General features: G+C 35.6%; 2 protein-coding genes across 6 annotated transcripts in view; one reads left to right on the plus strand and one right to left on the minus strand.

Moving 5' to 3' along the window:
- LOC111863107 (myosin-I heavy chain) overlaps positions 1-6751 on the plus strand; it is a 118400-nt gene extending 111649 nt beyond the window's left edge. Inside the window, exons 17-18 of the mRNA XM_023849139.2 lie at positions 821-920; positions 2296-6751. Of these exons, the coding sequence (XP_023704907.1) occupies positions 821-920; positions 2296-2453 (258 nt within the window). The 3' untranslated portion in view covers positions 2454-6751. The remainder of the gene's footprint in view (positions 1-820; positions 921-2295) is intronic.
- Positions 6752-10843: 4092 nt separating this feature from the next.
- The window catches only part of LOC111863106 (rab11 family-interacting protein 4A), a 144802-nt gene continuing 142488 nt past the window's right edge, over positions 10844-13157 (minus strand). For all 5 annotated transcript variants that reach the window (XM_023849136.2, XM_023849134.2, XM_023849135.2 and 2 more), the window contains one exon: positions 10844-11583. In XM_023849136.2, the coding sequence (XP_023704904.1) occupies positions 11464-11583 (120 nt within the window). In that variant the 3' untranslated portion in view covers positions 10844-11463. The remainder of the gene's footprint in view (positions 11584-13157) is intronic.

The raw sequence follows: 13157 nt of genomic DNA on the forward strand, positions 1-13157 counted from the left end.
TGTCTGATTATTAGGGCTATTGCATATATCAAGAGGACAGAGATAAGTATGGAACAATGGTGGAATGATTGTTAGCAGAGGGAAACACCTGCCACAGTTGCACTTTCTCCACCACATGTCTCACATGAAGCCGTCCAGGATTGAACCTGACAGTCTGTGGTGGGAAGCAAGTACCTAACTGCCTCAGCTGTGGGATGGCCCCCACATATTATTATTATTATTATTATTACTGTTGTTGTTGTTGTTATTATTATTATTATTATTATTATTATTATTTGGAGGGGGTGGGTTTTCCCATGCACTGCAACCATTTGTTGATCTATTGTGCGTCTCCCTTTAATTATTCTAAGTAGTCGCCATGCCCTTCCAGTATTGGTGCTCACTGTCAGCGAGGTCGGCCCTCTCTGGCCGTGGTCCCCAATACTTCCTCATCTACCAGAGGAATTGGAAACTACTTGGGCGGGAAACTTTGCATAATTTTACTCAGACGTCTCCTAGAGACATGAGCATCTTTTACGTGCCGTAAATCTACGACACGGGACACACGGCTTAAAGTCCCTCCCGGAGGACTTGTTCCCTGAATTTTTCCACCCTTAAAAATTCCACAACCTCCACCGGGTTTGAACCCGCATTACTGCTAGACTACGGAGGCCACTTGGCCTCCACATAAGTTACTGAAATTAAAAATGTCTGTCACATTCTTCATATCAGTTATTTCCAAATACCAATGGAAACAGTGTTAAATATTGTGTATCAAGTAACTTTGGTGAACTGATGCTTAGATATTTGTGGGTCTCACCTAAAAAATTTTGACTTTCAGGAACGTCCACCACCAGTGCCTCCAAGCCGCCCCTACACTGTAACAGGCAACACCAAGCTGGGTTACCCTCAAACCAGGGTCATGAAAATGCCTTTCCCAGGTGAGCTCACTCAAATCTCTCTTTGTACAGAAATCAATTGTTGTTAAACTTTCAGACAGGAACCACCAATATAACATATACAAGATCAAAATTATGTTTTGAGGCATTAAAAATACAAAACATTTATATATTATGTTTCTTTTATCGGTTGATATTGCTGTTTTCTTCCTTAAATGTCAATACAAACGATTATTTATATTTACTTCTATGAGCCAGGATAGCTCAGTCAGCCTAGCAACTGGAAACAGATTAAGTTCAGGATATGCTTGCTGTCATTCAGTTTAAAATTTTGCCTTTCCATACTCTACCTATAAACCCAGAATTATAATTTTTCCTACTGTTTAAAATGGGAGTGTCTTTCATTATGATGGAAGAACACAGACTGAAAGTGAATATTGTCATCTTGTGCAATGTGACATTGTGCAGTCTGGTATATATTTATGGACAATTCAGAGGAACTTACTGCATCTCTTCAGGGCAGAAGGGCAAATCTTCTACTCTGAAGATGGAGACAGATGGCAGCAATTTTCATACTCAAAACCTCAAATATGATAAACATTGGGTGTTTGAGAGTGATGTGACAAGATATTTTATTGTGAGAAACAAAGTAACAAAGAAGCGGACAAAATGATGGAATAGGGAAATAAGAATGTTCTTCTTACCATCCTTCTTGCATAATTTGTGTTTTATATCACTTGACTGACAGAAGTCTCCAAATTTATTCTCTTATCACAACCCTTCCTTTCTTTTCAGCTCCTGTTTCTCTTAATGTCTCTCAGCACCCAGCTGAATCTTCAAATTTTAATTCTAATGATCTTCTTGGCATCCTTCTTGTATACATTCTTTTCATATGCCCAGAACAATGTAATCATTTATCTTCTTCCTTTTCACTTCATGCATACATTCAGCCTTGTTGACCCGACATACTCATTACTTCTTTTGCAAAGTCTTACTCAGTTGGTCCTCTTCTAACTCTGTTCCCATATTTTGAACTACAACTCCTTACCTAATCTTGTTTCTTTTCAGTACTTATCACAAATTTCATATCCCTTCTTTGGATTTTCATCTCCCTTTGTAACTGTCCATGTTTCAGCATTATGTTTGTATTGGTTTAAAATATATTTTATAAATTGTTATTTTGCATTGTTTTTGGATCTGTTCCATAGCTTTCTGTTTACAAAGTGATAACATCTAGAACTATTTTGTGTCCTGCTGGTCTTTTCCACTGATTCTCACTTCCCTGATAAATAAATCTGCATATTATGTAGCCCAGCAAAGTAACTAGCACTATGTCAATGACTCTGTCCCATGCAGCACACAATCATGTCATAAATGCATATTTTTCTCTTCACATATTCGCTCTTTATAATTGCAGAAGATGCAAGTGGAGAGGTGGTTCTGCTTAAGGGTGAGACAGTTCTTGTGGTTGGTGCATCACAGCGCCGTGGCCACCTAGTGGTGGAACACAACAACGTTAGTCTTCATGTTCCATTCCAGTTTCTGGAACTGAAACCAGTTGGAGTCAATATATAGCAGCAAACGTGCATAATATGGAACCAAGCTGTGGAGTGAACTGACACTAACTGAGCACTGCTGACAACTCTGATGTATTCATTACCTTCAACCTGTCATGACTGATGCATGTTAACCTCTTTGCTACATCAGTTAAGTGCTGTGGTAATTTCCCATCTGCTGAATCACTTCATCCACTGTTTCACATGTTACCTATAAATATTTTGATTCACTATCATTGTCCATAAACTATCAGTAAAATTACATTTTAGCGTTTTGTGGAACCATCAACACATCTTTTGTGGCAGTTGATGAATGCATAAAAAGGTAAGATACAGTTTTCCTGAGAGTGTAATATAAAACATAACAGGATCCAAAAATTATAAGATTATCCCTAAAACTGGCTTCCAAGTTGTGTTCCTTTAGGGGATTCTAAAATACCTTCACATAGAAGAAATTGCATATGTTTCAAGGATACCATGATGTTATTGTTGAAAATAGATGGTACTGCAGTACTTGTTTCTAGAACACACACTGACTTATAGTTCAGATTACTTCCAAAAGATGTCAGAAACTTACAGACAAATTTGGCTATGGATTCACTATTATATCAGAACACGTTTGTGGACTAACTGGCCAAGTGCTGAACTTTTTTCAAAACTAACATCATCCTGGTTGCCAGCCTAGACCTAACAAGACATTTAAAATCCCATATTCCCAATGATAACGGTTAATCATATAAATTTAATTTCTTATTTGTGAAACTTCCTTCTTTAAGTAAAATAGTAATGCCCTTATGAGAACTGAGTTAAGCACCCATGTATCATAGTCAATAAATTGTACATATTACCTCAAATTTGACTGCCCAAAAGCCTATGCTCTGACATGGTACAAAACTGGCAGCTCAGATTTACTCTGATGGCTTGGTATATTTCCAATCAAATAAGGATGGTTTATGTTACCTCCATTTTATTTTTATGCTGTATGTTATTTGGACAAAATGGATATGAATGGATTCTTCATGAAATACATATATCCCTGCAGAACATAGTGTGTTCATTTTCTTGAAGAATGAAGATATACTATCACAGATGTTTACAAGTATTATTTTTAAGGCAATGATAGCTCATGACTTAGTGTTAAAAAGACAGCTGAAATGATTACTTACATACTATTTGATATCTCTTCAAAATAAAACCACAGTAATCATGGATATATTATTGTGTGGAACTAAATGAAAATAAATATGGGTTTCAAGTGAGGTTCTGCATGGAATCACAGAAATGCTCTGATGTGTGAGAACTGTGCATGTGTGTGAAATGAATTATGAAGAGATGTGAACGCATTGTGGACCTGTGTGCAACTGTAGACACTCATATGTGAGACATGGTTGAGAGAAGTGAAGCTGTGCAGTGCAGTGCAGTACACTATCAATGCAAATTGTTTATTTTGGTATAAAAATGAATTCTCTATGTGCCAACACTGTCAACTATAAATAACTAATATTACAAAAAAAAAAATACATTTATAATTTTCCAATTTGGAATATTTTAAAGCAATGGGATAAGTAGTATTATTGTGATGTGTTGTTATTTGTAACTGAAGTTAGGTGATTTAAATTTTTTATTACATTTAAAGTACACAACTTTTAAATGTAAGAGGTTTTTATAATTACTCCACATTGATAGCTAAAATTTCATTTACTAATCACAGTTTTGGAAACTCCAAGCCCATGTTCTGTATTAACACAAGTTATCAAATGTCAGTTTGAGCCAGCTTCTTTCTCACATAAAATCACTTCAATAAAACAAAATTATTGGAGATGGTGACTGTCAAATTAAAACTAAAAAAGTCATGGTAAAATGTCAAGTATTGTAGAAAAAGGAATATAGGAAATGGGTTACAGCTGTTTCTCAGCTGGTGTGCTGCAACTTTTGAATTTGAATGATTTCTACAAATTTAACAATAATTCATTAACTGCAGTAGCAGCGGTATGGATCGTGCTCATACCGTTTTATCATCTCACTGACTTGTGCTTGCAGTTCCTGGGTGAACTTCTCCTGCCTCAGTATTTTTATATTGCAGTAATATCTCAGCATACAAAGTTTCAGTACAGTAAACTTTGGACTCATTACCAATATTTTACACAAAAAGGTAAATACATATGCCATTTTGCAATATACAGTTATACTGTTAATTCATTAAAAATTTGAGTGGCATCCATGTCATAAAATAATGGACTGTCTTAACAAATGAAATGATTAATTTCATTTAGTCACGTAACAGACAGCAGGTAAACATGCCAACAAGAGGGATCATACAAATGACATCAGCTGTGTCATTCTTAGTTGAAAGCAGAAGGCTAAACAGACCACACTTCAAAACATCTTCTAAAATCAATATTCCTCTTCACCAATTGAGAAGGAACAGCTTCAATCTTAATCATCATTGGATATCTGATCTCTCCTCACAACTAGTTCAACATCTCTTCTGCTATCATAAAACAAAAACTTCACTGTACAGGATCATCAACAGGTAGCATTCCTGTGCAGAAAATTCTGCACTGCAATTTTTGTAGTTACTTATACTACCCATCAAATATGACAGGGGATAATCATTTCTGTCTTCCATTCCTATGTCTCTTTCATATTTTTATCTCCTTCCCTTCTTTCTCTTGTATTTCTTTTTCATCTCTTGCCCATCCTATGATCATTGCCTTCCTACCTCTCCTTCCAGTTACAACAATTCCTCCATGTCTGTTCTTCCATCTTTTCTCCTGTATTCCCTTCCTTCCCACGAGTTCATCTTATTGCCGTTCTCCCTCTTCCATATCAAGCAATGGTAAAGGATTCTTTGGATTTGTGGTCGTGACCCCATTGCCTTTCTTCTGAAGGAAGTAATAGGAGAAATAACTCAGTTTGCACTTGAGCCTATGCTTGCAGTGGCAAATTAAGTTTGCCCAGGATTCTCTCCAGGCGGAACATCTCTTGGCTTTATAGAATTTTTCCATGACACTCTATCATTTGGTTTTAAATACATCAACATCCTCAAAAATAACATTAGCAACCAAGATGTATTTAGCAACAGGACAATTTTTAGTTAAAAAGTGGGAATTAAACATATGCAAGTCCCTTAATATACTGAGTAGGAACTCTAAGCAGTTCCCAAAACAAAAGGACAAATTTGGAACCAAGGTAAACTTGAATATGTAACAGTGCAGGATGGTGGTTGTGGTGGTGATGATGATGATGATGATGATGATAATGTAATTTATTGAGGATGAAACATTATTCAAGAAAACATGTTTTGTTTGCAATAGGAACGATAAGTAAATTCATAAAGTTTTTATGGTGGAAAATGTTAAGTTATGAAGGCCAAGAATACATTCTCTTTGTATATTGACATATTACTGTAATTGACATTCCTTACGTGATAATCATTTTTAATCATAATATTTTATTTGCCTGTGACTCTTGCCATTTGCTCTCTCTTTCAAAGATGTTGGTGTTACATTTTTTCTGTGACTTTTAACAAACATCAGAAGAAGTTTTGTGTTGTTAAATGAGAATTGTAATGAAGCAGGAAGAACAAATTAAACATACTTTATATATGCACATGTACATATATATATATATATACATATATCACGTATATGTATGTGTGTATAACACTACAAAATACATAATTTTATGTGCCATGAGATACTGAAGTATATTTTACTTTACTGCCATATGGAAGATGGTAAGAGGGTGAGCAACAAAATAGATAAAAATTGAAGAACAGTGACTGTAGAAAAGATAATTATGAACATTATTATTCCCAACCATGTTTCTCTGTGTAACAGTGATTTGAAATTGAAGTTCTTGTAGTGGTGATAGATGACTGCTGTCTTCTGAAATGTGATGAATGTATTCTGACAGATGTTTCGGAGGATTGTGCTACGCTTCCCTTCGGGGACTCTTCTACCCTGAAGAGAGACACTAAGTTCCTCTAAATGATCAGTAAACCTATACCAGATTATTCAACATCATTTTCAAAGCTCTGAAGAACGGAAATCTTAAATACAAGATATTTTATCCCTGAGAAAACTGGGCTTGGATCATAGAAATTGAACACGAAATGAGGGGAAACCCAGAGAGATTAACATTAAGCGGGAATTGTATTTAATATTTAAAACCAAGAATTATTGCTGAAATTAAATTCAAAATGGATTGCCATGAAAATACCTTGAGGCTCCTTCTTATTCGAACTACAGTAGAACTTGGTTATAACGTCATCAAAGGGACCTAAAAATAGTGTCGTTGTAAACGAATGTCGTAACCGAAATGGGCACTTCCACAGTAGCCTTATGTTAGTCACATAAAAATCTACCAAAAACCGAGTTAAAATGTTGCATTTTTTAGTGAAATACGTAGTTAAGTACAGACTAACGTAACATTAACGTGGAATTGCCCAAATGTGTAATATCAAAGACACATTACAGCGCTTTTCACTGACAATACACACCGCATTAATACTGTACTGTATATTAAAGGTAGGCCTACTCACCAAATTACAGTAGATTACATCAATTGTTGTGCCTTACTGTACCTAGATACGAGTACAGTAATCAGTTATCTTCGTCTGTTTCCTGTTACTTGCCCAATACACACTTTCTAAATTACGTTAACAACCTGCCGCCTCCTCTTGCACTATTCACGCAGTCCCACCCCACACCCTTGTTTTCGCTTAAAACCCATGCTCCTCTTGCAGCCCGCGGTTGTATTCTTCCAGGACAGTCATGTCAGCAAGTAGAGAAAGTGAGGGTGGGCAGACACATCGAACTTTCCCACGATATCAGAGAAATTCAGGAATGAAAATGACGTTACATACGAGGTTGATGCATTTGTGCATGTCGTACTAAGCAAGGTATAAAAACAGTTGCTTTATGAGGAATTAGTTCGTACCATTGAATATTTGACGCAATAGACAAGGTGTCGCAGAAACCGATGTTGCTATAACCAAGTTTTACTGTATATACAAAAACAATGATTATGACAATTTGAAGGGAAAATTCTAATGTCTGACTTGATCAGAATTGTGCTTCAAATATGGCCACACCACACACGACCTACCCGACTTACCTTAATAAATGGTGTTACTTCTCAAAAGGTGGTAATCTTCATAGTCACCACCTGTGAGAACATCTGATTTCACATTTTAAATATTAATGGGATCTGTAATTTAGGCTGTGCACCATTTTCTTTTTATAAAATGAGCCATGTTTGTCTAAAATATATGAAGTTTGATTTGAGCTTTATACAAAATAGGTATTCTTTTGGGTAAATACAAACAAAATTGCCATTTTAATGTAACCCCCCCCCCCACAAAGGACCAAATTTGACTTCAACATTAACAGCAACTTTTTAAGCACTTTGTACAAAGTTCACATAAAACCCTTCATGCTCAAATTATCTAAATAAATGAGTATTTTAATTTGCATCAATTCACTGCCTGGCATCAACACACACCCTGTAGTGGCACACCTGCGTAGAATCGTCTAGATGGCACCACTGCTCATTTTATTACAATTACTCATATTACAATTTTATACAGTGGCATCAACATGAAAATGAAAAGCAAAATCAGTGCAAAGACTGCATATACTTTCTCACATATGATCTTGACTATGTTACCTTGGAAAGAGTATTGTTTTGCTGCTTCTCAGAGCACTGCCAACTGCTGAATACCGAATCACAACAAAATGGGCCTGCCCAGTAATGTCAGTTTCAAAAAAATTTACACTTCACATTTGGCCCCTAGTGCATATACCATTATGTTCCTAAATATACCACCCATACAGTTATATTTAGGGACATCTCCATAAATTACCCAAAAATGTCAAAGCCATTTTCAAGAAAACTATTATTTTGCATTTTGGGGCCCATCTGAAGAGCCCCTATTTTTGGAGCTGGAGAGTTCAGATTCACCATATACAGACCTAAGTTGGTTACACTCTTGAATGCCATATATGAATAAAATCTATCCACCTGTTCAGGCCCTAGTGAAGTCCAAATCCATACAGCAAAGCAAAAGCAACTTTTTCATTATCAGGAGTGCTGAAAATGTATGTATGCATAGAAATCCCAATATCAATTGTTTTCAGTCACAGTATTATCTCATTTATACTACATATGTAAGAAAGTATATCTGATATGACATATGTGCAGATGATATTCAGGTAATACAGACTTTAAGATTGTATATCTGATATGACATATGTGCAGATGATATTCAGGTAATACAGACTTTAAGATTGTATATCTGATATGACATATGTGCAGATGATATTCAGGTAATACAGACTTTAAGATTGTATATCTGATATGACATATGTGCAGATGATATTCAGGTAATACAGACTATGCTTACAGTGACAGGAAATCCCTAATCAACACTGCTCCCAAAATCTATACTTCTTGGGGCTCTAACAATACACCCACTTTCTGTATAAAGGAAGCTTCCAGTGAAAAGGAGGAAAGTGTGCCACTACTTTCCAAAATGACACTATTTTGACTTGATAAGTTTACTTTATGGATTCACCCCTCCAAATTAAAGCAGATGTTTTACATTTCACACATTATTTCCTACAGTTATCTCTCCTTTCAATTTTCACATTATGCAGCAACCACTGCTCAGAAGTGACTTTATTCTAAATATCTTTCTTTTTTGTTAAGACCAAAGACATCTTTCAGTTAAGGCAATTTTCCATTTCATATAGGACATGTTTTGGGCAGAAACAAATGTATGAGAATTCTGCAAGAGAACTGTACACTGTCTCTTTTAATTTGAGTGCACCAAATCTAAAGACATTATGACAGCCATTATTTACAGAATGGTGGTGCTATCTAATCCATTTCTACACAAATTTCCAAAACAAAAATGAAATAGCTATGGAACAGAGTGGCATATTACTGTGTTGAAAACTCACTCCACTAGTATATTTTTATATCTTATAGATTTTATATTAATACTGAACAAAGATACTTTGTGTAATATTATTGTTGTTTCACTCTTTCAGGTGTTTTGTTTTTTGAAAAATAACTTTCAACATTTGGTTTTACTATTAAGTATTTCCATTAGACTGATCATTTGTTTTCAACTTTTTTTTTAACTGGTTAGTGTTTACTTGTTCCAGAGAATGATATACAAGTAATACTGTTGCACAATAATTGTAATGCAGATTAGTTCAACTTGGTAGCTATTACTTGTATGCAGTATGGACTCAAGATGGCTGACAGAGTAGGGTTTGAAATTGTCTTAATGCAAGGTCATGTACATACCTATGTAATAAAATGGAAATAATAAATAATCCACAGCATCAAAAACAGAATTAAGTTTTAAAAAAATGTGCAATATTAATAACGTGTAATAAGGACAGGCATAGATATGTGGATTACAGGAAACAGATATTAAAATCAGAGGATGCAAGGCTGTGTGCTGAATGCCATTTCCATGAGTGATGTGACTGTCTTCACAGCAAAGCAAGTCAACTTAAAGTACACAGGCACTGGTAGAACATATTAGTGTGCTTTCCAAATTAAGTTATTGTCAATTTGTAAACTGGAATTTTCTTGTTCCTATTTCTTCAGTTGTCATTGGATTTTCTAATTGGTCTAATCCTTCCAGCCGCACTATGGCCCTTGGGCAACTCAGCCTCTACCAGAAATGAGTACCAGGAATCTTCCTGGGGGTAAAGGGCAGACAGCACGTAAGGCTAACAACCTCACCACCATCTGTGAGCCAGCTGTCAACAAAACATGGGAATCTCGAGGTATCACAAAGTTATAGGCCTCTATGGGCTGTTACAGGGATAGCTTTTCTTCAATTGTTTTATCATCTATTATTATCTATCGGTAACACTCACCATTAGACCCAAAGTTTGCAGGTTCAAACTTAGCTGAGGTCAACAGAATTTTAAAGGTAATAAAAATCTGTAACACATCTTCCTTCGGAAGTAAAACCAGGAGCACTATGCCATTTACCGCATGAAAAAGATCCTTTCACTCATGATAAGAGATGATTTTTGGTAACCCACGAAGCTCTTTATCAGTGTGATCACACAACTGTGGAGACCTCTGGTGGACAAGAGTGGAACCAACTGAAAGCCACTTAACTCAACTTAAGTACATTCAACTCGACATTGTAACTCGCCCATGTGTTTTACAACAGGAAATGAATTACAAATTTGCCACAGTTGAGGTTAAAAGCAGAAATGACTTAATTATCAAAGTGAAGTATTAGAAACCAACCACCACAAACCATATTTAGATTAATATAAGCTTTGTTATTTGTAGTAAATTTCACAAAGTTTGTCTTATAAAAATTTGGTATAATGATAACAAGCTTGTACTTGTTAGTGAACAAGGAAGTATAATTCATAGATATATAATTTCTTACATGTGATATGTCAATTATATTTCATAATATTTAACAACAAAGTTTAAATAACAAAACTGTTTATTAATAACTTCTTAAATTGCTGAGCAGTTCAGATCTGAGAACCTTTCCATTATCAGGTCATTTGGATGGGTTCATCACCAGTTCTCTTCACTTCACACAAACACAAATGTCAACATATTTCTGAAATATCTGAACATGACCAAAACTTTAACTTTACATAAAAAATATACAATTTTCTGTACAAATTAATAAAGAGCTTTAAATATTCATCACAGTATGTTTCCTCATCATGGCAGGAAGGTCCAGTCTCTTCAAAATGTTCAAACACTTACCTCTGACTGTGGCAATGGTTAATAATCCCATACAATGAAGGACAATAATGATAAGAAAGCTCAATGGCTGTAGGAACAATAATTATAACAAGTTTTACATGCAGAGCCTTCCAGCACATCTACTCTTGACAATTTTCCACAATTTCCAGTAGGGATTTGTAGAACTGCAGTGGGTACTTGGCACCAACAACCAAACTGTCAAATTGGTAGCAGATCTCCATATCAAGCTGCTGAAACTCTTGTTAACACCTTGATGTTCAGTGAGTCTTCACCTCCAAGAGCTGTGGGTAGTTGTCAACAATATTGAGCAGAATTCCATCAATATATGACCTCAACTGTGAATTCACTTCTTGCTGTTCCTTCAGAGCTGTCCTCATCTGAGAAACAATAAGCATATAAAATTGTAATATATGTCTCTCTATAATTTAATAGCATAACATACCCTTTATGAACAAGTCAGCTAGTCATCTGTCATAATTCAATTTCTATGTCCCTTTTCTATGTTCCAGTTCAATCACAAATAGAGGACTTCAGATATATTTTGGAACTGACAAAACTAAGTACATGAGAGGTAGAATCAAAATCAGTTTCCATTCTTTCTCAATAGACTTGGTATTCAAATGACTGTTCAGTGCTTTTACTGCATATTTCCTGCCAAGCACAAAACAACAAAATCTTAATTATAAATGAAACTGATGTCTAAATCTTACTGCTGTTTAGACAACTGGTTTGAAGATGGATTAACATTTAAGAACAGATATGTGAAATTCAAGCTTATTTCAGACTACCAAAAACATGATTTTTAAAACCAAATCTGTTATATGTTTGTACTTGACAAGCTCCATGGAACTCTAGAACCTTGTAGTTGCTCAACTGACCAAAAATAAATTGCTGCCACTTATGGAACCCAAAGCTTTATTATTACTGTGTCCACCTCCCAATGAACTCTATCATAAGCCAGTTCAATCCAGTCCATACTTCACATCCTATTATTTTATCAATCATAGATTTTGATTTGGGATACTTGCTGTTAATGTTTCTCAGATCATTAAGCCCTACAGGTCTGAAAGAATTATTTGAAAAACAATTCTGAAATTAAACAACTCTCTCTTCTACAATGAAATGTCAATGAACTTCCAGACTGCATGGCATCACATCCATGAAGTACTCTTCAGTTGCCTTCGTGGAAACCATAAATGCAATAAATCAAATGCAATTACTGAAATCCAAAACATGTGACCAATTTAGACATAAGTCCAGGCTCAACTGGACAGAGGGGAGACCAGAAGTGTGAAGATTAGAAGAGGAGTTCGACAAGGATGCTGTTTATCACCAATTTTGTTCAACTTGTACAGCAAATGCCTTACCAAGGAAGCTCTGGATGGGCTTGGAGACTTCAAATTAGGAGGGCAAATTATTCAAACTGTGAAATATGCAGATGACCTTATGTTAACGGCTAAGGAAGAAACTGTGCTACAGGGTATGAATGATAGACTAATTGAAATTGGAAGGTGCTATGGCATGGAAATGAATGTGGAAAAAACAAAAGTAATGAAAATTTCAAGACAACCAACCCCAGTCACAATAGAGATAGACCAAAAACAACTGGAGAATGTGAAATGTTTTAAATATTTGGGTAGCTTGTTAACAGATGATGGAAGGTGTACTTGTGAAATTAAATCTAGGATCGCCATGGCAAAAGCTGCATTTAGCAAGAAGAAGAATCGTTTACCAGCAAATTGGACTTAAATCTGAGGAAGAAACTAGTGAAATGCTACATTTGGAGCACTGCTTTGTAGGTGGCTGAAACTTGGACACTTAGGGCAGTAGATCAGAAACACCTGGAAAGCTTCGAAATGTGGTGTTGGAGAAGGATGGAGAAGATCAGTTGGACCGATTATGTGGGAAATGAAGAAGTGTTATTTAGAGTCAGTGAGCAGAGGAATATCCT

The sequence above is a fragment of the Cryptotermes secundus genome, unplaced genomic scaffold, assembly GCF_002891405.2.
Source record: "Cryptotermes secundus unplaced genomic scaffold, Csec_1.0 scaffold2043, whole genome shotgun sequence".
Taxonomy (NCBI): domain Eukaryota; kingdom Metazoa; phylum Arthropoda; class Insecta; order Blattodea; family Kalotermitidae; genus Cryptotermes; species Cryptotermes secundus.